Genomic DNA, 24,646 nt, shown 5'->3' with positions numbered 1-24,646 from the left:
ATCTGCCATTTCAGAGATCATCTGTACTGATAATTGTCGAAAAAACATTCTCTATCAAATAAACTGGCAAGAACATTTCTTCCTCCTTTTGAATCAGAATTCCGATTTTGGGTAGAGTAAGAATTGATGACAGTCCTGTGAAGACAGTACGCTGAGACAGAGCCAAGTCCACAAGCAACAGTGTTTAATGAAGGAGAAAATTGTTTAATTTAGCATTTAGCCCAAGTATCTGGGCACCGAGTGACTAACACTCAAATGTATTAGCTGAGGCAGTGGCTTGTCATCTCTGTCTCCCTGCTCTTTGGTTATGGGATACCATATGTGACAAACAGGATCTTTGTACTTTGGAATGCATTTATCTGAACAAGAGCATGTGTGTGCGTGTGTGCATGTGTGTGTGCATGCATGTGGTGGTTGTCAGATGAGATTTCAGAATCTGTTTCAGTGCAAGACCATCTGGGCAGCTCACATTATAAAGATGTATGGTGCAGAGCTAGAGGCATTTGCAGAGCAGCACATGTGCTGGCTGTCACTGCATTTTATTGTTTTTTTATATTTCATTATGTAAGACTTGGTAGAGGACCTCTTTCCTATGCCATAGAGAGAACTTGGAATATATGAATTGATTGCTCCGAGATTTGAATATGTTACTATACTCTTTCCATACTGAGTGCATTTCAGAGGATTCTGTCTTTATTTTTTCACCTATTGCAAACATTCAGAGAAATGTGGCCATTCAGAGAAATAGTACCACACTTTATCAAACAATTGCCTGTATTCAGATGACGCTCCATTCTACCATGCCTTTGTGTTCAACCCAAATGCTGCAGTTTCTGCTTTTCCTATACCTTGTAGATAGAGAAATATCTGTTTGGAAGAAATGCAACCACATTTAAGGGAGAGAGGATAAAGGTGAACTGGGAGAAATAGAAAAACATTACAGAAATTGGCTGGACTACAAGTATGTCTTCCATTGGTGAGGAGCAGAAACACATCCCCATGTCATTTTGCAGTGTCTGGGCGGTATTTGATCTGCTTTTGAATCTCAGTTCCTTTATAACAGCAATGACGTGTGCTGCACTGTCTTCTTCCATCTACAGCTGCCCTACATATTATGGCAATCCCTTTTTGATAGACAGTTATCTATTCTTTTCTGACCTGAGGGCAAGCTTATCGCAATGTGCTCTTTTTAGTGCTATCACTGGAACACATCCAAAAGCTTCAACTGGTACATAATGTGGCTGTCTAATGTTTGAATGAAATGAACTATTGGGAGAATACTTCTGGGTTTTGTTACCCTGCTACGTCTACCAGTTTACTGGAAGGTGCAGTTCAAACCACATTAAGTGGTAGAAAGGTCTGAAAGTGTTGTTTGCATGCAGTGCTTTGATCTACCTGTGTTCTGTTGGGATGAAAGGCGTTGATGTCTATCTGTTCTGTCAGTTCCAGTGATTTATTAGTCAGGAAGAGACACCCCAAAACACTGCAGCTAGCTAATGTTGCCTTGGTCAGGCTGAAGATTTTCCTGCTGGAAAAGCTCTGGTGGAAAAGTGCAGACTTCTGGAACTTGCTGTGTCTGTGAACATTGTCTGTGAACATACAAATCTAGGAGTCCTCACTATATTCAGGAGAAGGACTACATTCATCTCTTAACTCCTGCCTTTTTTGTACTGAGGAATGAAAATTATGTCTTTCAATCACTTCCTACTGATAATTTCCACAGACCACATAACTCTTTTATATCTCCATGTAAGGATGCTGTTTACTGTATAAGCCATATACCCTCACAGTTCAAATTCCTGATGAGCTCAAATGTGAAACATCTTTAGATTTCCTTCTAAAATGCAAAGGGAAGGGAGAAATGGAAGAGGAGCTAGGGTTCACACTTCTTGCAGCATCAAAATTAGGGATCTGAGTTCAGCAGGGTAGAGAAGTCGAGGAGAACAGGCATGGCTCAGGAGGATCTTGTATGCTAGAAGGAGCTGGGGGATGCGCTTATTTGTTCCTGTGGTCTTGGGATATGTGAAGATGGAGTGACAGTTCCTGCAAATTTTAATGGCTTTTGCCATCAGTGTGAAGATGGAGTGACAGTTCCTGGAAATTTTAATAGTTTTTGCCATCAGCTTTTTCTCTGCTGTCGTGATAAATGACAAGAAACTTCACCTTCCCTTTCCCAGCCCCTTCCAGGTTGAGCTTGGGAGTCCATGGAGGAGCAAGGACTGCACTGGAGCTGCCTATGCAGCATTTCTTCTGTGTGGCAAAGCAGGGAGCCAATCTCTTGCCAGGCACTTCTCTCCTGGCTCCTGAGTATGACCTTTTAAACCAGTGATCTTTGGAGCATTCTTCATGGTAAGCTCTTGGGGTTTGCACAATCATGTCCAGTGTAGGAGTGTTTCTTGATGATGTCTTTCTCCATGGTGCTCAGAGGTGCTATCAAGTTTGTGTCTTGCCTCTCTTTCGCCACCACCCCCATGACTGAGAAAAGATCCTGAGTCACTTTCCCCCCCCCAAATTAAAATTTCCAGCAAACCTGTAAGCCATCTGTTAATGTGGGCAGGAAAGAAGATACTGGTAGGAAAACTTGGCCACATGGCAGTGTTTATATCTTTCACCACGGCAATTTCTTAAATCTGTGTTAAATGCCATTTCAATTATTGTATAAATTCATTTTCTGTAAGAGCTGTTACCTCACAAATACGCAAATTCCATCTATTTTTTAAAAATACTGTTCATTTACCATGTTAGAAATACACTCAGCAGATCCCTTTTGGAAAGAACTTAAATTAGCTTCTCTTTGGGACTTAGGTGGTAGCATATGAGCTGTGTCCCGTTCCCAACACTGCAGGTATCGGTGTTGACGAGTGGCGGCGTACAGCAGCTGCCATTTGACACGAGGCACTAGAAAATGCCCCGAGTCCAGTAATGTCTACTTGCAGCATGTCTTGTGCAGCGTAAAGATACAGTCTGTTAGCACTTCTGACAATCACAGCAGCTATGACTCTGCTCTCCATTTCCATCAAAAAGCCAGTAACTCCTCTGTCAAAACTTACAACTCTTTTTGTGCATTCCTGCCTGTGAAGAAGGCAAGGACATTTTGAGCAGTACCCAGTGGATTAATATGCACAACAAGCTAGACGTATCAGGCCAATGCATAAACTGATCTGCTGTTTTAACCCCCAAAAGCTGTGCCTGGCTTTGATTTCTTACTAGCTGTGACTGCAAATCTTTCCTTGCCTGTTCTGAATTTTTAATTTCATAAATAATCTTATGGAGGCAAGTAGTTCTAAAGGCTATGGTGTGCTTAAAAGGCAGGAAGGCAGGCTCTGACCAAAAATGATGATAGATCTGCTGGGATGGGGAGCCAGGCAGCACCAGTAGCAGAAAGAGTCTTGCGGATGCTGAGTCAGAAGGTATACAATTTCTCTTTTAAACATTATTAAGATGATGGTAGTTGTATCTCATTGGGGATTGTGTTCAGAATGCACAAAAAGAGAGGCACTCACCTTAGATTCAGTCATTTAAGTTTGAATGTGACATAAGAAAGTGGCTTGCTAGCCAGCATGGCAGGTACCATTGTTTGCAAAAAAACTCAAGTGAAAAAAAAATATACTGAAGAAAATACTTCTTTTACTAGAGGAAGATCTAGTTCACTGAGGAACAGGTTATAGCTAGATAATGTATTAGAAAGGGTATCAAAAACTGACTGTCTCTGGTCCTTAACTTCTCAGAGATCTCTCAAAAATATCCTACCCATTCACTGGAAGAATTTTTAGTGGGAAAGAGCATTTCATTCAGAGGTAAATACTAAAGTAGAGGTAAGATAGCAAAGAGGTAAAGAGCAAGGCTGAATCTCCCAAGACCTGAGAATATAAGGATGTTTTTCGCTCGTATAGAAAGAAACACTGTCCTTCTTAGTTTGTGCTAGTTGAGAAGCCTCTGGAGGTGACCAGAAAGCAATCACGCTGCTGTGAGCAGCAGGAGCTAGAGGAGCTCCGTGTTCCCTGGCTCCCTCTGTGCCCTCTGTTCGGTGTTGAGCTGTTCCTTGACGCCCTCCCTGGCCCTTGCTGCAGCCTTCCCCTCCATCTGCCGCTGCCTCCAAAGGCGCCTTCTCAGAGGGCCAGCGGCAGAGTGCAGCTAATCTCTCCAATTAGCCAGGGCGTATGATAGAGAATTCATGTCAGTTTTATCCTTTTAGGACGTGTATAGATCATGTCTGCTCTGGTGCACTCTCAGTACACTTAGCAAGCAGCAGCAGCATGGTGTTGGGGGCTTTCGCTCGTGTTCGTGGGCACGCCGTGTGCACGCGCCTGCGAGACGGGGGATGGCTGTCGAGGTTATGACTTAGTGTTATGATACCTGGCGTTCTCATGTGACCCCATGCGGAGCAGCTCACACATCAAGACTCAGTACAGAGCTCTGCCTAATGACTCGTTATCACTGCTGAGGGGAAGCGAGGTATGATTTTTAAACCTGTCATTGTGTAGCAAGTGCATTTCATAACTTCCTTGTGAGGAGTCTGAGGATGAGTGATTTCTGCAGTCTGTGGTCGTATCTGCCATGTTGTTCGATACATGGCAGATCCAGCAGTGGGAGTATGGAAAAAATTTTGTAGTTCAACTGGTGTAAAGACAACTGCATCTGGGCAGAAGATCCAGCTTCAATCTTTGCATGAGACTCATAGGACTCGGGGAATATGATGCTGGCAATATTTGGCACTTGGTTTGGGGACCAGTCTAATTTAAATTCTAATAACTCTTACCTGCCACTTTAAAGCAGATGTTAAGGGCAATGAAACTGGAAAACACTGAGAAGCTCTTAGTATTTAGCAGAATATTTGTCATAGGCTTCACTCCATTAAAAGGGAGCAGATGTCATTTCATTTATTTCACATTTATTTTCAGACTTCCCGTACGCACTCACCTTCTCAACGCAAGCATGTTATTGATGGTTCCTCCCTGCCACTGCTGTGTCCGGGGCTGCTGGCTCTGGATGAGGGGACAGAGCACTCCGTCCGGCCAGTCCTTTGCAGGGGGTCTCTGCGTAACTCCACACCCCGGGGCTGCCTTGCTTGGCCTCCTTAGGCTGCAAGGATTTAGCTAGAGAGATGTTGGTGCTGTATGAAGCTTGTGAAAAGTTAGCCGGTATGTTTGAACAGACAGAATTAAACAGAGGTAAAAATGTTGGCCTGCTAAGAGCTGTAGTAGAGGCAGAATCACATGGACTGAGATCAAGTGTGAAGTCTTTTAGATAGGAAAGAGCTTGATTATTTAACTGGGCATATTCAAAATTTATCTTGCTTCTAGTGACATCATCTAGGATTCTTGCTCTACTTTTCTGATCTTCAGAGCAAATTTGCTCTCCATTTTGCTTCAAATGATACATACTACTGGCTCTGAGATTTGTTTCATAATTATATTGGTTTGTGCAAGGGAGACTGGAGTAGTCTGATTTTTGGGCATCACAGCTGCATTCATTTTGCAACAATAACTTGTTTTGGTACTGTGACATCTTACAAATGATATTGTTCATTTCATTTCCAATGCATTTGTCTTCCAGGTGCTTGTTCTCATAGTTGATTTTCAAGGATGCCACTTGGGTTACACAGCGCTCTAAGAGCTGTACTATATTAGTGCTGTTCTCCCTTGGAGTGGGGCTGATGTAGCTCTGAAAGTGTCGCAGAGTAAGAGGCTGCAGTGGCTTGTCACGGGATATAGACAGGGAATGATACATTGGTTTATTTTGGCCCTCTCTGTCCAGGGGATCCAGGGGTGAGGTTGCAGCAGTCTTATAGGAATAACATGATTCTGCTTCATGGTTATCATTTAGTAAAGGGTTTTCAGGGCTCTGGAAGTCAGTCTCCCTGTTCAAACTTTCTGACGATGTTTCTTTTCCTCTGGAGGTCTCACATTCTTTTGAAACTGTCATCTTCTCATTCTCAGCTAATGATATCTGCACATTATCTCTGTTTGCCTGTGATTGTGGTGCATAACCTGATGCTCTGGTGGCTTCTACAGTCCCACAAATTGCAGATGAATCCTTGTGGTGATTCTCTTCCCTTTCTTGGATATCCAAATTAGAAGTGTTAAGGAAAAAGTCTAGGCTGTAGTCTCTTTCAGCAGCATTTACTGAAGAGACTGGGGTTGCCTCTTTGCTTTCCTCCAAAGACACCTGAAGATTATATGTCTTAGGTTCTTCTGTGCTTTGTTTTCCTTGCTGAGCTTCTGTACTTGCTTTCTGGTCTGAACTAGGATTGGGAGAGTTTACTGTATCATCAGACTTTTCCGGCTGTGATTGAGGACCGTGAAGAGAGTCTGGGGAGGAAACAAGCCCTGAGTGTTTTCGTAGCCAGTTTATTATCCCCATGGTCAGTGAAAGTTCAGTATCACAGAGCTTTAGCAAACATTCTTTGCCTTTCCACGTGCTGTGGAAAAAACCCTGGCTGATAATGTCTACAGCTGGTTGGGAAGCCATGTTTTCCTCAGCTCCAGCATGAAAGCTGTAAATGGACAGAGGGATTTCAATGGCTTGTTCTGAAACACTTTCAGATGTGCACAAGTCATCCTCTAGGACTGGGTTTATTTTCACTTCGTTTGGGTCATAGAAGAGCTCATAAAGAGCATCCCCACTGTAGCTGTCTCTTGGAAATTTACTGGGGATGGCAGGGGTCTGAGCTTCCTTCATTTCATCATCTTGTCCAGGAGAGAATGAATCATAGTAGCCTTCATCACTTGTGGATGTGGATTCCTGGTTGTCACTTTTTGGTGTTCCTGTTTCTATGGAGCTATCTTTGGAATTGTCACCATCTCTATCAGGTGATGCTTGGGGGTCTGGCACAGATGTAGATGCCTGGCTTTTAGCCTTTTCCACATCAGGACTGGGTATCTTCAGTAACTTCTTATCAAATAGAGCACTCTGATGTAACCTCACTGACTTGTTGATGCTGTCCCAAAACTTTGCAAATTCAACTGTCTCATTCTGGCCAGGAGAAGCCAGCTGCTCCACACCCCCTTGGAAAGAGCCCATGATGGGACTGTCTTTGTGCTTGGTTCGTCTCACCAGAACTTCTTTGCTGTTCTCCAGCTCTAGGTGAGCAGAGCTCTCATCAGCAAAGATTTCCCCACAGCCAGTGAGGGAGTCAAAGCTCTTTAGTGAGGCAACATCTTCACACAGAGTGTTGCAGCAGTCATAGGAAGAGTCAGACTGCAGCTCGCTATCTGAGCAGTCTTGTGACAAGCAATCAGCTGCAAATGTTTCTCCAGTTTTGAAAAGATACTTCGCAAGGTGCCCAGACAGCTCACTCTTGCAGCTTCTAGAGGGTAGATTCTTGTCCTTCTCAGCCAAGAACGTGAGGCTGTCTGATTTATTCTTTTTTATGTGAAATATATCTCTGAGCCCCTTCTTAGATCTCTTGAGGGAAATCCTCTTCCTTGGAATGGTTTTTGCAACAGCTGGTACAAAAGGCATCTGTGGTACAAAGTTCCTGTAATCTATCATCTGCTGACTGCTGCATGCAGACTGGCTGGGACTGACCACACACTCCTTCTTACTGCTGGAACTGGACACCCCTGAAAAGCTGATGCTATTGACAAGTCGCCCCCTCCCCTTTCCAGAGAAACCTTCTTCACAAGCTCTGTTGCTGGAGCTACACTGCTCTGTTTTGTCTGCCTCAGTAACACAGTCATGGGTTTTACTCTTCCTTACAAGTTTGTAGGAAGAGCCAGATTTTTCCAAGCTGTTTTCACCAGCTCCATTCCTTGCTGCTCTGCTGGAAAACCTGTGGGTCTTGTGTGTGGCCAAACATGCCTGTTGGACTTCAGCTTCACTCTGGTTTCCCTCTGGAGTTGTCTTTTTGTCTTTTCCCGTATCATCTTTGTTCATAGGAATAGTATGCACTGATGGTGCTTTCTCATGTTGCACACTGGATTTTATGAATGTTTTACCTCTCTTGAGCTCCATTCTGTTCCTCACATTTGTTTCTGTAAAGAAAACAGAAGAACAAAAGTATGACTTAGGTTGGTAGCTAGCAGTGAGTGTTCACCTAGCAATGTCTGAAAGGACTCAGCCGGAATAGGTGGTTGTTTGCCCCGCTGCTATGTCACTAGTAGCATGTGTATACTTTCAAAATCATTGGAGAACAGAGGGACAGATACTAGCATTATACAATTGTTTTTATTTCTTGTTGTAAATATCCATCACTGAATCATGGTGTTGCGTGAGAAACAGATCAAATGAAACAGAAGGACATCTGCAAAGGCTGGAAGACCATCAATGAGAACATGGCAGGCAACAGGGGTTGGTAGCTGGGAGTCTGAAAACATTTTGTTGGTTACAGAGGAGGGACGTTTGGATTTAGGATTGCAATTTTGGGATGACCTTTAACAAGACAGGGATGCTGTTCCAACAGTAGAAGAGACATTAGTGAAAAGCAAAGCCAAATGACTTTAACGTGCCTCAGGGAGGCAACAGTCCATGAGTCTGTTCCTTTGGGGAGGATGAAGAGTTCAAGATGGGAAATCTCCTAAGAAAAGGGTATCAAACTTCTAACACATAATGCTCATTTTATATTAAAATAATCTCTACCTATGAATAGAAAATTCATCAACCTTGGTACTTCCCTGGGAAGCATGCTGAAACTGAATTCCTATTTTTGCTTCCTCCTAAGCATGATGTACGCTTTTCTGCAGTACTACTTCTATTATAAAAAGCCAGAACTACTGCTTTGAAAATCTCTGTTAATCGTGACAGAAGTGTCATTTTAGATTTAGAAAGACCAACGTAGTACACTGAGGCACTGACACAGAGAATTGCCACTGTGCATTGATTACCTAGTTTCTAAACATACTGTATTGCCTGTGCCACTGCCAATTTTGGTCTGTCCTATATGATTTAGTTTTGAATCTGTTTTATGTTTCCATACACTTAATTACTCAATACTTTTTTTAGCCATGACACTTTCAATTTTTCCAGCAATTATTTCGTAGACACACAACATCTGATTCTTTCCTGCCTTATGTCGACTTGAATCACGAGTACATCAATGGAGTTATATAAACACAGGTGAGGGACGACCAGGCGCTTGCTGGCGTTAGAGAAAGCCATTTCTTGCTGAATGGGAAGCAGGGTTAAAACTCCAAGTGCTGTTCTTGAAAGAATGCGCTCAGTTCTTTCTTAAAGGACACCTCAGTTTGTGATTTAACTTGTTTTGCCTTGTTTGGACATAACCCAGACCACCTAGAGCCTCTGAACGCTGAAACACACAAGCAACGCAGCACTGTATCTAACACTCTTTAACGAACCCTGTGTAACAACGCGGACAGAATGAAAAACTACCATGACTCCCTAGAATGATCTAAGAGTGATCTCAGCAAGCAGGATTTTAACTTCAGCACCAGGTCTCGTCTTTGACCTTTAAAATACAGCTTTCTGTCTATAGCCTCCAGAGGTTTTCTGATTGCCAGGGCTTGCTGGAAAGAGCAATACCCTGAGCAACACCCCACAAGAAGATAAAGGTCTGTGTACCTGGGGTTCTCTTACTCACAGCACTGCTCCCGCAGGCAGATCAGTGACAGCCTGTTTCTCAGGGAAGCGGCAAAACGGCAGGTGATCAGCAATGTTTACCACACAATGTAGCTCAATGAGAAACGATAGAAAACTTGAGGGGAAAGCGTGACTATTCTAGGCTAAGAGTATGGGTGCTATGGAAAACATGGTGGGTGGTGATAGATGAGGGGTCTATCAATATGACTGCGGTGTTGGCACGTTTACTTGCATTTGGGGCTGCATGATAGTATTGCAGATCAACCTTAATGAAAGCCAGTAAACATTTTACTACACTGTCAGATATCTGGAGTTCACCGATGCTGCAGGAAACCTGTTTTGCATATTTAGAAATAGGTCACTGGGACATGATTACATTCCTTTGCTGAAAAGCACAATGTGATTTAGGAGAAGTTTACTGTGCAGAACTCCAAGAGAGCCAGAAAAATGGTCAGAAACAGCCACCACAAGATTTTATACCAACTGTTAATATCCCCAAAATTAAGTGTCTGACAACTTAGTCCCTTGCAGTTGAAGAAGTAGGTACTGAGTCCCTGCAGGAAGTCCTGAGCTGAGAAGCTCCCTACCAGGCTGTTACAGGGCAAATGCTAATGCTATAACAATGCTATACCGAGAAAAGCTCTTCGAAGTCCTGCAGCTGTTTCTGCCTGTCTTGAGTATTAAGCAAGGATTGTTTTTGTAGGAAATTGTGTACTTGGGATGAAATAAATCTTTTCTGTTGCTGCCTAAGGAAGCTTTTTAGGGGTGGGTTTGTTTATTAATCAAGCATGAAACTTCATAAAGCTAAGAATTCAGGACTTCAGTAGATAATTTTAAGAAAAAAGAAAACTTTCATCTGGATCGTATTACCTTGATAAGAAAAAACAAGGGACTGCCAGTTTGAGAACTGGATCTAGAAACTGCAAGGCATGGTTTTACTTCCTTTTTAATTTTTCTTTCCTTTTATATGTTAGGCAGACAGATTTAGCATGAGAGCCCAAATGCTCTAAATAACATTAAGTCCTGAGAATACATATAGTATACTAATGGGAGACATACTGATGGTTGCCTCTGCTACCAGTCATCCTGACAGGGCCATCCTTTGCCCTCAAATTAAATCAGTTTTAAGACATAAAGGCAAATACTTTTTAGAGTTATTTAAATGTGTACAGTTGCTTTTCAGTTTCCTCTGATGAGAAAACAATTAAGGTTTGGAGTTTTTTAAAAGATTTACTTTGCCTATGACCATCATCTTCATATTCTGATTCTTTAACCTCTTTAATCCCTTTTTCTTTTCTTTTCTTTTCTTTTTTTTTTTTTTTTTTTTTTTTTTTCATTTTCCCCCAGGATTCATGCCAGATTAGCTAATATCTACTTCACTATGCCATCCTACTTATCTTGTTTGAACACTGGGACAACTTTGGGAATCTTCCTCGTTATTCCATACTCCATTAAATTTGAACACCAAGATAGGGATGATATCCTCAGCCAACTCTTTCATGGCTCTTAAGAACAAGTCGCCAGAGGCTGAGGATTTATTAAAACACTCATCCCAGATGCTGTTTTGCAACTACTATGCATTCCTCTTCATCTTCAGATGATCTGCATCTTTCCAAATGTAGAACAGAAATATTTACAGAATGCAGCTCTCTTTTTTTTATATTTATTAACATATTTACCATTGCTGGTTGTAATGGGCTATACCATGATACCATTTTTTTCTCTTCTGTCTTCAGGGACATAGGTTGTATCACTAACCTCAGAAGGATATCAGAGATGTTAGATTCAGATTAAAGTACTGTAAGGGAAAGTTATCCCTCCAGTGGTTATGTAAAGCTAATCAAAACTCTGTGAAAAATGATTCTGGGAGTTCATAAAATGGTACATCTTCTCTGGGATTTCTTGACCTGTGCACTGAGCTACACTAATGTCTGTCTCTGATCCTTTTTAATTATTTTCCTCTTGGATTTAACTTGAAATATGTCTCTTCTTCCACGGGAATAAAGGGTATATGAGGGACTAATTTCCATTTTTGCAAAGAAAATGTATCTTGAAATTCAAATTCACTCTAAAGAACAGGAACTTTTGGAAACTGGCAGCCAATCTACTGAGGGTGTCTTGTTCTGTTTTCAACAAGCTCTGGATTTAGTCTTATTTTTGTTGCTTGATTTCCTTTTTGGCAACAATAAGATTGTTTATGGAACCGCATTTAGATAGAGAACATCCCTGAATCTTCTCCTGGGCTACCGTTTAATTGTAATTTACCATGATCCTAAATGCAGAAATCTTTAGAATCTCCATCTACAGTGAAGTGCACTTTTGTCAGACTTGATCATAATTGCTACCCACTCTTAGACTTTTATAAGCTTCTAAGCAGACAATTAGATCTGCCTTATAGTGTAATGGAAATAAGATTTTGGCATAGATTTGGATAATACTGCTCATGAAGTGCAGAGGTACTTCATGGTCAAATATACACCATCTGTGCATGGTGTCTGACAGCCTTCTCATAAGCGTAGAAGGGTTTTACCGAGTCTGTATTTAAGTAAAAGTAAATTAAAGATTAAAATAGGAAGGTGAGCACATGCCTGTGAGCTGAAGAGACTCAGTTTTCAGATAGTCAAAGCAATTGTTTAAAGTCCTGGGTTATGAGGGCCTGAACTAGATTGAGTTAGCTAAGTGTTCCGGTTAATAAGAGCCATATTCAGATGCCCTAAATTCTACCTAAGTCCAGATCAGCAAACAAGGAGGCCAGGAGTGTGCTGGAGCTGGGCTGAGTATTCAGTAGGACACAAGAGGAGGGTGGGTGGAGGAAGAAGTCAAGCTCTCTAGATACTGCCACCAACATACAGGTCAGAGAAGAGCGGGAGGCACACCTGCCTCTGTCCACAGCCTCCAAAGTCTTCTGCTAGGCTGGGATTTGGGAGTTTTTGTAGGATTTTCCTTTTCTGGAAGAATGGAGGAAGATTTCCTTTGACTTCTGGGGCTGCTGTCAACGTCATTTAGCTTATCTCACAGTGGAAAAGGTTTGGTTAGTTCATCTTCTAAGAAAAGATAAAATATATTTTAGTTTAATCTGCCATTAGCTGAAATGCCAGACCTCTTGGGTGTAACTCTAGGAAGATCGACCCACTGAGAAATTAAGAGTATCTGCTTCAGTGATGTTGCAGAGAGAGAAAAAAAATGGGATTATAAAGAGGAAATTTAGACTGAACTCTCTGGCTTTTGCAGCTTTGGCTCAAAATTGCTTTTGCTTAAGTATGGAAAAATATACTGTAATTATGGTTCAGTTATTCCAAAACCTTATCAGCTGTCTCATTTGGACTACTCCTACTTGCTTTTTTTGTGTGTAATTTGTGTGTAATTGTCTCTTTGTTGGAGATAAGAAGAATCAGGATACAGCAGTTGTTTTGTAGAGGAGATAGGAGTGCTCTTTTCACTTTGCATTTAGTTCATTCTTAAAAAATGGCATGTTGTGAAGAATGTGCCTTCCTCTCTTGCTAAACAGAACTCTGCATCCCACCTGAAGTCTAATTTTGCCTCCCTTCTTTTGCTTGTATTAAATAAGAGCTGACAAACCCTGTGTACTGCGTTAGTTTTTGGTACGTAGAAAACAAAAAAGAACTCTACTCCCACAGCTTCTATGTTTTAAGATACAGTTTTGGAATGAGTCCAAAATCCCTTTTTCAGAAGTGGCTTCATGTCAATAGGACTTAAGATCCTGTGTTATCAATGTCGCCTCTGAAAATTTTACCCCTGCTCTCCAAATGGGAATAGTAGCATAATTAAATTTCCTAAAAACATTTATCTGGTTCGTGCATTTGGATGTGTATTGTGCTTTAAAAGGATGCACTTTAAAATGAAATGTTTTAAAGTATTTCATGAAGAAATTGTGCAATGGGAAAGGGAGAAGGACTGAGCACTCCAGGATGCATTCCAGGGCTCCCTTCCTGTGGCTAGTTAACCTTGGTAGGATTTTTGCTGCGCACCAGACTGAAGTGCTAAAATGCATAAACAAACAAGCATGAAGAGCTGAGAAACATGGCTACTTTTCAAATCAGTGGATGGTGCTAATTTTTAATGCTTTGGACCTAAGCAATTAGCACTGCATAAGAAAGAATTTTTTCTCCCAGTAAAGAAAGGGGTATTTTGGGAATAAGACTATTTATTTACTTTCACAAATCTTGACTCTCTAACTCAGGAGATAAAGTTAATAGTGGAAATGCTTACAAATAGTGATGGATATAACATATATTCTCTTCTGTTAGTTGCATTTTTAATTACAAATCATCTTCCTTGCTAGAGGGTGGTGATATTCTGCCTGCAGTTACAGTAATACTGTTTCTTGTAAGCAAATGAACATAAAAGTTCTTACAGTGGAAACCAAAGAGGATTTTAAGCCAGTGCTCATCTCGTGTGAACTGCTTACTCTGCTAGTATCTCATCTCCATTAGGAAACAAAAAAGACAGGGTGGAAACGATGGAAGATGTAATCAGGGACGGTCATGATTCACACAACAGGAGAATGTTTATTTTTAAATAAACCTGTGACACACAAAGCTGCACTGAGATCATGCCTCTTGTTCGAGTACTGCTCTTATTATCATCACCGGCAGTATCTTATCATTCCCTTTAATCACCTGTCCCTCTTGGGTCACCCAGGATGCCTAATTATTTGCATATACATTTAGGTCAGGCAATGGCTTTCTCACTAAGAACCAGGAAAAAGCACATTGGCTTGCTTTTGTTAAATCGTAATTCCACTGAGCACAAAAAGTAAAATCTTACACTCTGCAGCAGAATACCAGAAGGATATGGAGTTAAATGCTTAATCTTATTAGCAGTGTGCTATAGCAAAGTCTGAACCTTCAGTTAAGCCTTACCAACAGTTCAGTAAAGCTAAGGCATTTTCATAGTAAAATTAACCACGTTTCTACTTGCAGCACACAGTCGCGGAGTGTACCAACAGGAGGGATCGCCCAGGGAAGAGCAGCACCCAGTGCTCTGCCAGCCCTGTACGGGCCACGGGCATGCGGCAGCGGCGGAAGGAGGGTGAGTCCACGGCAAAAGGTGGCTCCTTCTCTGACAAAACCCCTGCACCCCTCACTCAGTTTTCTTCTATACCTGAGGCTGAGAGAAATGTAACTGCTTGAAACAGTCGTACTGCACCTTGTGAAAGAGCAGTGTAAACTCCTCCTGCACAGGGAGTTATTGAAATCATTAGTCTATTGCCAGGGGAAGGCAGCTGAGCAGAAATTCCTGCTGTGTACCTGAAAGGGAGACAGTGCATTTATTACTTGTTGTGGCCAGCAGCCTGTTGTACCAGACAGCAAAGTGTTAACCTTTGCCAGCTTTGGCCATTTTCAGTAATATATTGCTTTAAAAGGAAATTGAATGTGCATTTTTACAAACACAGGTACATACTGATCTTTTTCCATATATGGAAAAATAAATAAAAAGCACTCTTTCAAAAACGAGCAGTCAACCTAAAGTAATAGTCCCTTGTAGTCCCAATGAGTGCCAGAGCAAAGGAAATGCCACTGCACCAAAGCAAACAATAAGGCAAATTTCAAAAATCCTACTCACCATGTTTTATCACTGAGCAGAAATCCTCACTCCTAGCCTGGCTGCTGAGGCTGGTCTTTATCTGGAGGCTCCTGTGATGCTTTTTAGATTCGGAGGGGCTGGACCACTGCTGCTCTCCACTGTTACTCTCCACCCCCTGTCTTTCCCTCCTCCTCCTTCCTTCATCCCCACCCCCTCATTCCTCCTGCTTGTAGCTTTTTCGTACCCTACATAGATTCCAGGCTTCCACACGTAGCTTGATTTAGGAAAGATGCTTATTTCAGCCATCTGCTTGGTATGATGGAAATGCCTCCATTTCTAAAGGGAAAAAAGCCCAGAAGGTAAGCTCGGGAGTCCTGAGCCAGCATTTTGGTGAATCTCTATGTGAGAGCTTATTAAATAGGGAGGGTCACATCCAATATGCTTGCATTTCTCACCCGGGTTTTTGTTTCTGACTAGGATTCAGGAAATCAGCCCTAATAGATATTTCTAGGTTGGTGAGATGTTTCACTGTGCAGTATACTCAGATTGTTGAACTGTGTCACCCTTTGAAGAAGCAGTTGTTAAGGCTTTTGTTAATGCTGATGTAAGAGGGGATCTCATGTGGTAGCAAACTGGCTGAAGGGGAGAGAGTGAATATTTCTGCTACCCAAAGCTAGAATGCCTGGTGTTTGCCTCATGTTGCTTTCACCAAACATGATTTATTGATTTCTCTGTACAGTCAGTCTAACTTCTGCTTCAGTATGCAGTGAAGTCATAACCTGAGGCTATACCATCATTCCTTGTTATGGAGATGAATTTGTAACTGTCACAAATACCAGAGCGTTAAGCACATGAAAGCATAACGCTGGTGTCCCTGCATCAGCCCTTTCCTCATGAAGGGGTTCTAGCCTGGTTGTATCTTGACGGTCTCTCCCCACCAATTCTCCTGAGTCTTTTGGTTTGCTCTTTCAGTTCCCCTGCATTCTCCTTTGTGGTCATTGAAACACCTCTGTTTGGGGCACCCTAGGGAGCCTCTTAAAAGCAAAAGTATAATTGTAAAGCAGTGTGTTAATCCACTACATTTGGATTGTGAGCTGCCTTTTAGACCTGTACTCTGGGATGCAGCAGGACTCTGTGTACACACTGGTATACCTGCAGGCAGTTTACCCTTCTGATAGGGGGGCTAACATCACTATTGCTTTAAGGTAGTAATCAGGCAAGTGCCAGAAAACTGACTGGGGCAGAGCAAGTTCAGACAGGCCCAATGTGGCCCAAATAGGTATTTAAAAAATCCTCCAGCTCTGTGAGAACCAAAAAGATGCGTGTTCCCTCACAACTAGAAGAGATGCATCAGAGCTGATCTGTGTGTGCTACCTCAGATGACAGCAGAAAGGGAACAAAAGCCTTAAGGTGCTACAAGGATCTCATCATCCCTTTCTCAAGTGGGTCTTAGCTGAACCTTGGAGATGAGAAATGAAAGAAGACAGCTAGTAAAGTGTAAAAGGAGGCAGAACAGAGCTTCTACTCTGAATACCAGCCATTAAAGCTACAAGCATTAAGCCTTGTTTGTAGAGACTGCAAATTATATCTTGGAAAATCCCTAGGATTCAGTCCAACCTGAACCAAGTTAGAAAGCCCTTGTGTGGCTCCACTGAAAGACTGGTGGGAGGAAGGAGCAAGCTGTGGATAAATACGGGTGAAGAGGCTTGTAGCTCTGGCAAGCAGCTTAAGAGCAATCTTGAAAAGAGCTACATTACTTAGAAGTGGATTTGATGTTTTTGATTCTGCATGAAATACTGTTATTAAGTATAGGGAGAATCCTTTCTTCATGATGGGCAAATGAGGCAACTAAGTTTTTGAGGGGTAAATCCTTGCTCTACAGTGATGTTGGCTTTGAGAGCCTCTATTTACTGTGCTCTGTTTTGGAAAGAGGGAACCTTTCAAAACTTTGAAGTCCTCTTTATTCAAAGTAACATTAGTGCTTGTTAGAAATGCTGATGGTAGACATAAGAGTCAATCAGAGATTACTTTTTGTGTCAGTTCAAGGCTGATTGGCTGGTGTTGGTAATGTCTCAGCAAATCCATGGTTTTAGGCTTTTGACCTGAAAATTATGTATACTCACAATTTCTGAGCTGAGTTTCTGAAGCCTGGAATGTAGATCTGAAAGGTAAAAGTACATCAAAGGAGATGTGTCCAAATATAGCACATGGACAGGGAAAAGACAATAATGAGCACTTAGAAGTGCAGTTAAAGCCTACTTCATATGTGATTCAAGTTGAATAAGACAAGTCTTCTCAAAGATGCAGAGAAAATCTGGCCAGGGAGGAGCTGTTTTAGGTAGTTCCTGTATCTCCAGTGTCCAGGACAGTGTAACTCTGCTCCTGTGACTAAGCTAGCTCTTGTATAGATGTCTCTGCTTCTTCTAAAGGGCTTCTTTATGGGAGGAGTTAGAGGAGATCACTGTCAGACCTGGATGAGATACCCAGAAATCATGACTCAGATAAAGTTTCTCCTATGATGAGAGATCTCCAGGTTTTAGGGGTTTTACGTTTCCTATTTGGACAAACATCTCCTTCTTTAGGGCCTTGTATTTCCTTTCATCAAGGGAACTGCAAACCATCAAGCACGTTCATTGGCCTAAATCGCAGTCCCATTGCATGCACTGGTAAATGTGCAGTATACTGAATAGCAGCTGAGTCATAGTAGCTTTTAGTGTTGTGATAGAGCCCTTTTTCCCTCCTAAGCACTTCTCAAGGTACAGTTACCTGATCTATCCTTTTCTACTGTCACTTCGTTTCAGGCTATTTCTCTGTGGTTGTTCATCAGCTTGATTCAGAAGGCCTTCCCTTTCATGCAGTGCTTTGCTTTATTTGTCTATGTATAAATACCTTCTTGTAGAAGCTAATCAGCCTCAGTGATCTGATCAAGTTCAGCCCATACAGAATTGTTCTGGATATCAGGAGCAGACAAGGGAAGGAAAGGGGAAGCTGAAAATTGTAAATGAAGGGCATGGATAGGACAAGGTGGGCCCTTTACCAAAGAGGGATTAAAGATCATGCAAGTCCGTGATGTGGCAAGGAAAGGGCAGCAAGAATTCTTGGTATCTAATGAGAATGAACTGGGAAAAGGAAGAGGAAAATCCACATAAGGGATGATATGGAAAGAGAGGCTGCCCCTAAATCAGCCAGGGAGTTTTTGGATGAAGCAGGCCCAGTCTGCCAAAACTTGGAAGCTTGCATCTCACTAAAGTGGGTAGCAAGTGTTTTGCATCAGACTGTGGAGAACAACTATTAGCATAAGCTACTCATAAAAAAAAAAAAAAGAAAAGAAAAGAAAAGAAAGAAAAAAGAAAAGAAAAAAAAAAGAAAGAAAGGAAAAAAAAGAAAAAAAGAAAAGAAAAGAAAGCTGTGCTATTCTGAAATCTTCTCCACATGGAATGATATAGCTGGCTCTTTAATCCTGTAGAGATTCTTTTTCTTTCCAAGGACTTACCTTTACAGAATGAATTTGACCCAAGCTATTTTCTGCCAATGAACCAATGGAGAGTCTAACAATCCCTAATACAGTTGAGTTTTCTGCTAACATCAGCTTAAACTGAATTATTCATGCATTCTTATCAGTATATCATGGTTTTGCATGTGGTAGAGATTTGGTAATGGGATATGGAGCCTTTTCTCTCCAGATCGCTATCAGAACACTGCCCTAGGTTGAAGTGAACGATCTTTGCTACTTAGCTGACTGCTTCCCGGAGCTTGCATTAGGTTAATTGCTGCTCTCTTTTCAGTTAGTTGGTGAGCTAATGTCTGCTACAAAATTTAGGATTAAAAATTGTTAATAATATCCATGCTTAGCAAATTAAATAAAAGCACTTTTTTCCACAGCTTTCGGTAAGCACACTCTACCTCAACATACCCCGTCCCTATGTCTTCCCTGTGAGGCACTATTGTTCCCATAGGTTGGGTTGCAAGAGCCCCTCTCAGCACAGGTATGGAAAGCACTGGTATAAATGGAAAAGAAGATTTTGAGGAAAAAAGCAAATGGCGAGGACATTTTTCTAGCTGCTTTTCTTAGAATAGTGGCCGCCATTAAGCTTTACACTTTAAGCAAAAGACTATCAGATAATAAATGCTTGCTTACAAAATCAGTGGGTGAAAATGAGCTGCTTTATATACTATGAAGAACTACTCCAGAACAGAATTCTTTCACCAACCCCAAATCCATACAGTACAAAGTTAATACATTGGAGGGACATGACACCTCGGGGACACAGCTTTAGAAACGATTAGGTACAAATATTCAAGGCACATGTTTAGAAGATTTTCCATTCCAGATGTGCCTGTGTAGCATAGATATCCATCCAGATGATAGTTCTAGTTACACTACAATTATTAGTGTATATATGTGGGCATATATTCCTATATAGTGGAATGTAAGCATGATGGAAAGAGGAGTTTATGGATAAGTTTACCTGCATCTGTTCTCTGAAACCAGAGCAGATAATGCTCTTGAATAAATTTTACTCTTTTAGCCCTGAGCCCTGCAGAAAGTAGTAAATTTATTTTTTTATCTGAAATGTTGCCACCACTGTAGGTTAAACAACATTTACAATTCATTCTTTATATAAAACTTACTTTAATATTGTATTATGTCCACCCCATCTTTAAAAAACAATGCAATAGTTTTACTGAACTGCTGCCATCCTTTACAGACACCCTGTCTCAAAGGCAAAGCAATCATTTAGCCTAGAGGAGAGCAAAATGCACTGTTCCACAGACATCCTAGTACAACCTATGAACAAAATTTTCTCTGCTTCCACTGTACAAGATGCTAATGTGATGACTTGAGAGAAGGTTATAGGAATTTTTAATGACTGTTTCATGTGACTTGGTTTCCCTGCTTAATTTTGTATTGCTCCCTACCTAGTTACACACAATTAAGTGCTCTGAAGGCCTTGCTAAAACTCAAGCAGGAAACATACAGATGAGGCAGCCTTAGATACACAGCTTCAAATAACAGAGTTGAGGCCATCAGTGGGGGAGAAACTATTTCAGTGGCTCTAATAGGATAGTCTTTCAAACGCTAAAGCTGGGATCAAAGGAGGGACTAAAACCAACAAGACCCAGATAAGGGAGAAGTGAGTAATTAGATAAGGGCTACTGAGGGTGACAGCAAAAACCTAGCAAACTCAGATGTACATGCACAGACAGGGGGATATAGATACTAATGTTGTGAGCTGGACAGGCTGCTTCTACCTACTTTTGTCTTTCACTGTATGCTTTTATTGTGTGAAAAACTGCGTTGCACAGAGATGCTGGCTTAGTCACAGTGCAGATACTGCACACATGCCAGAGGATCTTGCAAAGGAGTCCTGCTTGGTGGTATGAGGACCTTCAACCAAATCACAAATTCTGTTCTGGGAGAAGAAAGCTCTTGGCTGAGTGCATAGTCGGTGAGATCTCAAGCAAAACAGCACTACAGCCAGCCTGGCAACTGTGACAAGTAGATTCTCTGCTTTCCATAAAATCTCACTTGTCTGCCAGTCTGTCTTTAAAAACAAGCAAACAAAAGGAAGATGGATGAGAATGAAGCCTTTGAAATCACCAGCAGTGATTTACTCAATCAAAAATACATTTTCGAAACAAAGCTGTGTTGGATTAATATGCAACAATTAATTAATATGCAGTCAATATGTCTCAGCCAAATCTGATTGTAAACCAGTAAGTTATATCTCTTAGGAGAGACTAAAACACTAGCTTTTGAATGCAGCTTTCTAGCACCGAGAGATAATGTTTGGCGGTGTTTGTTTCTTTTGTTTTCCCCACCTGCTGTGCATTACGTGGTAGTGGATAACAGTGGAAGCTTACGGCCCACTGCTGCTTCATCTGCCACGGTAACTGGAAGGTGAAACTTCTGACCAGGCTCCTTGAAGTCATTAAATGATGTTTGTGTTAGAAGTGTTGCATTAAAAGTAACACTGTTATCGTAGGGAGATATGATTGTTAATATATTTTTGCAATTGCTGTAAATAAAGCAGTAAATCTGAAAGAAGTAAGCTTCTGAAGAGGTGCTTCATTAATGTATCATGAGTATTGATGAAGCCAAGGTCACCGTTTGGGTTGCAGCTACATTAATTACCGTAAGGTTTTAAAATACAGCAGTCCATTTGAAGTGAGGTGATTTGCTGAGCACTATTCTCTTTACCCTTTATCCTTTCCTTTCATCGCTTTGGCTATTACCATAGCTCTGGAACAAAACGATCGCTCCCCAGCTGTTTGATTTCTGGCAGAGCGGTTATTAAGGTTTCTTGAACTTTAAATACAGGATTGGCAATTTCTTGCCCTACAGAGACACTACTGCAGCTTGCGCTTCTGAAGAGGACTAGTGATGTCTGAACACCTCTGTTTCTAGGTACCTAGTTTGAAATACCTTAAAGGGAGCACAAAGCTTTTTAAAAAACAGACACCTTAAGATGCTTCAAAAGCCTTTACACGGTGAGTTTTTATTGTGAAGAAAAGCAACAGGAGACTGGAAGGTTTACAGAGCTTGAGTGAGGAGGGGTGTGAAGGCAGATGAAGGGAGCGGTGCCGCTGGCAGCACTGCCCTAGCTACAGAGGAAGTAACTGGGAGCCCGGCGGTGTTCCCAAGAGCCGTGTCTCTTAGGACCTGACATAACCGGGAGGGGTATCCCAGAATGGACGGAAGCCAGCCACAGAATGAGTTAACTTCTTCCTCAGCTCGTTAAAAGGATTGTCCCATCAGGAATAAAGCCTGGATTGACACGTAGCTGTGTGCTGTCACAGAAGTGCCGTGTAAATGGCACTGGGAGAGGGGACCTTCATTTCTTCATTTGTTGCTGCAGGTCTGCGTACAAGAGCTGTTGCTGCCTCTCCTTGCACTCCGCAGGGCGCAGGTCTGTGAAGGACACCTGCGCCTCGGTCCCGGGGTGCTCTTACTGCGTGGTGTGGCTGGAGGCAGGCAGTTCTCTGCCCTGCTGCTGCTTCCTATTTGGCGTTTGCCCCATGTCGGCATGGATCAGCCTCAGGGGAGCCAGCTCCAGACGTGGCCCCAGTAACGAGAAATTACCTAACAGCCCTAAGGGCTGAGATACCCTAGTTAATGGAAAAAACCCTAGGTAATATGCAGAGAAACGTGGCAGCTCTGTGTGGACCAAGTCTGGATCCATTGGCAGAGTCACTTCAGCAGGCTGAGCGGGTAAGTGTGCTGCCCATAGGTTCTGGGGTCTCTGCACTGCCGTGCTCGTGCTGCCAGTATGGTGACGCGGAGACACTGGGGCTGGCGCTGAAGCAGTGGCTGTCTCCCTGCAGCCAGTCTGGCTCTGGGAGCAGCCACCCGCAGCACCTGACACTTCAAACTGCCTGAACAGCTTTGGTGCCTCTCCATCAAGGATGAGGGGGTTTCCTCACTTCATAGGCTGCTCGTGGATAAACAAGAGGTTGCTGGTGGTTGAAACATCTGCCTAAGAGGAAGAGTTAGGGAAGAGGCTAGCTCTGTGGTCCTCCTCCAACAAGTGCTGCTGCCGGCGGGCCGTGGCGAGGGGAGAGGAGGAGCGGGGCAGCCGGGTGGGCAGGGACCACCTGCATTCTCAGCAGCAGCTCCCAGATAAATGTGTGTGCACAGCGCTCCCAGATTCTCTCGTAGTACTATTGTTATTTTCCCTGTCCTGTAGGGATCTTTCTTCAACACTTAAATGTGTATTTAAAGTTGTGACTATTTTGGCTACTCTGCTGGATGTGTGCTGCTGTTGCCACCTGAAATGTCTTAGCTTATTTCGGATTAATACGGTGCTAGCTTGTCACCTCAATTCAGCATTCAAAGTTCTGGTCTGAGGGGATCAGGAATGTGTATTTTATTTCATAATTCTCATCTTTGGCTCTTCATAGGGAGGACAAAAGCCTTCCATGGAGATGATATGCCTGTCAGACTACGGCAATCATCAGCTCTTTTGGTAAGGAGAAGGAGACCAAATTCACTGCTGAAGAAAATAGGCTTAGCGACACGGCTTTTTAGACCCCAGCAATAGATTATCTCATGCAGGAAAAGCGGCTGGGTCTCTCGTGCTGCACCGCGTGGGACAGCCCGGGGGTCCCCACTGCTGCAGCAGCCCTATACAGAGCTGAGGGTAACTCGCTCCGGGACAGCCGGGCTGCGAGGTGATGAGGCCGGACAGAGGGCAGGGGAGGGGCAGCACAGTGCGGCTTCTGCAGCCAGGCCTCTGCGGGATGCGTGAGCTGCCAGGGCCGCTGCTCCAGCAAAAAGGCTGCAGACGGGCCCCAGAGCAGCTCAAGGTCTCTGCTGTCTCCTCCCCAGCTTGTGGCCACTGTATATACTGCACCTCCTACAGTGAGCAAGGAGAAGAAAAGTGTAATCAGAAGGAAATAGGAAGAATAGCTCTGGTTTAATAGGCATTTGAAATATTTCTAGATAGAAAAAACGTTCAGGAAAATGTGAGGATTTATTGCTCCCATTAATTCTTTGGTTTGTTTTTTTTTTTTTTTCTTCTGTGGGTGGAATTTGACGTGATTTGTATTAATATATTGAGTATTGTGCTGATAAGAGATATGCTGGTTGGTTAGAGAGCACTCTAAATTACCCTTTACTCACTGCATATTCTTATTTCATACATTTGATATAACTAGGCTTTAACTTGCTTCTTGTTAAACAAAAAATAAATATCCAAAATCAGCTTTCATGGAATGAAATAATTGGCAGTCCCCAGTGTAGGGTTTTTAATAAGCAAATATATAAGAATACCGTAACTTTTTTTAGTTTGATTTTCCATGACATTATATTTATGTGAACGTATTGTCTGTGTCTGCCTTCTTGTCCCTGCCTTTGAAAAACTTTTACGTGTCAACCCAGTTCATCCAAACTCAAGACAGTGATAGAGCTCTCAGAAAATATTACCCTTTTTTTTAAGTTTCATGAAACCCAGTGGCAAGTTAGCAGAGAGGGACCCTGTCTGACTGTTCACTGTGAAAAAGGCCTGAAAAGAAACTTGCTTTTACTAAAAATCAAAAAAGCAGCAAAGTAGACATCTTGGGCACCAAAAGTAATTAATCAAGGACAGGTTACAAGGTCGCATGAAAGTAGACTGAGTTAGTGCTTGAACAATTTATATATCAGCTGTTTTTGTGTATCAGTAGGAAAAAACCTTTGTTAAGCAGCAATTGTTTGTAAGATTTAATGCAGTAGTAAGCTAACGATTGGCAAATGATAAAAATCTAAATGTAAGGGATATTTTGATGCTTTTAGAAATTGTAGGTGTTTTCCAGATTTGTGATAGGATTTATAGGTAGCCCTACAACTGCTGCAGAGCCCATCCTGCACCCTGCTCACTGCATAGGCAGGTAGCTGCAGGGATGTCTCTGAATCTCTCTGATGTGACTCCAGTGTTCTCTGGATTATCATCACAATCATTTAACACGAAAATCTTGTTGACAACATCTGATATTACTGTGAAAACCACAGCGAATCAGCTAGCACAGCTATCCAAAGTATTCGGTCAAATTTGAGAGGTCCAAATTGTTGCGTATCTACTAA

General features: G+C 42.2%; 1 protein-coding gene across 1 annotated transcript in view; it reads right to left on the bottom strand.

Annotated features, from left to right (window-relative positions):
- AMER3 (APC membrane recruitment protein 3) overlaps positions 1-15,166 on the bottom strand; it is a 38,637-nt gene extending 23,471 nt beyond the window's left edge. The window contains exons 1-2 of the mRNA XM_062582879.1: positions 15,124-15,166; positions 4,921-7,976 (exon numbers count right to left, since the gene is read on the bottom strand). Coding sequence (XP_062438863.1) covers positions 4,939-7,956 — 3,018 coding nt within the window. The 5' untranslated portion in view covers positions 7,957-7,976; positions 15,124-15,166 and the 3' untranslated portion in view covers positions 4,921-4,938. The remainder of the gene's footprint in view (positions 1-4,920; positions 7,977-15,123) is intronic.
- Between the last annotated feature and the right edge of the window lie 9,480 nt (positions 15,167-24,646).

Source organism: Rhea pennata, chromosome 9, assembly GCF_028389875.1.
Source record: "Rhea pennata isolate bPtePen1 chromosome 9, bPtePen1.pri, whole genome shotgun sequence".
NCBI classification, from domain to species: Eukaryota; Metazoa; Chordata; class Aves; order Rheiformes; family Rheidae; genus Rhea; species Rhea pennata.
Note: the sequence above shows the minus strand (reverse complement) of the source record. Positions and strands in the feature narration are given on the sequence as shown.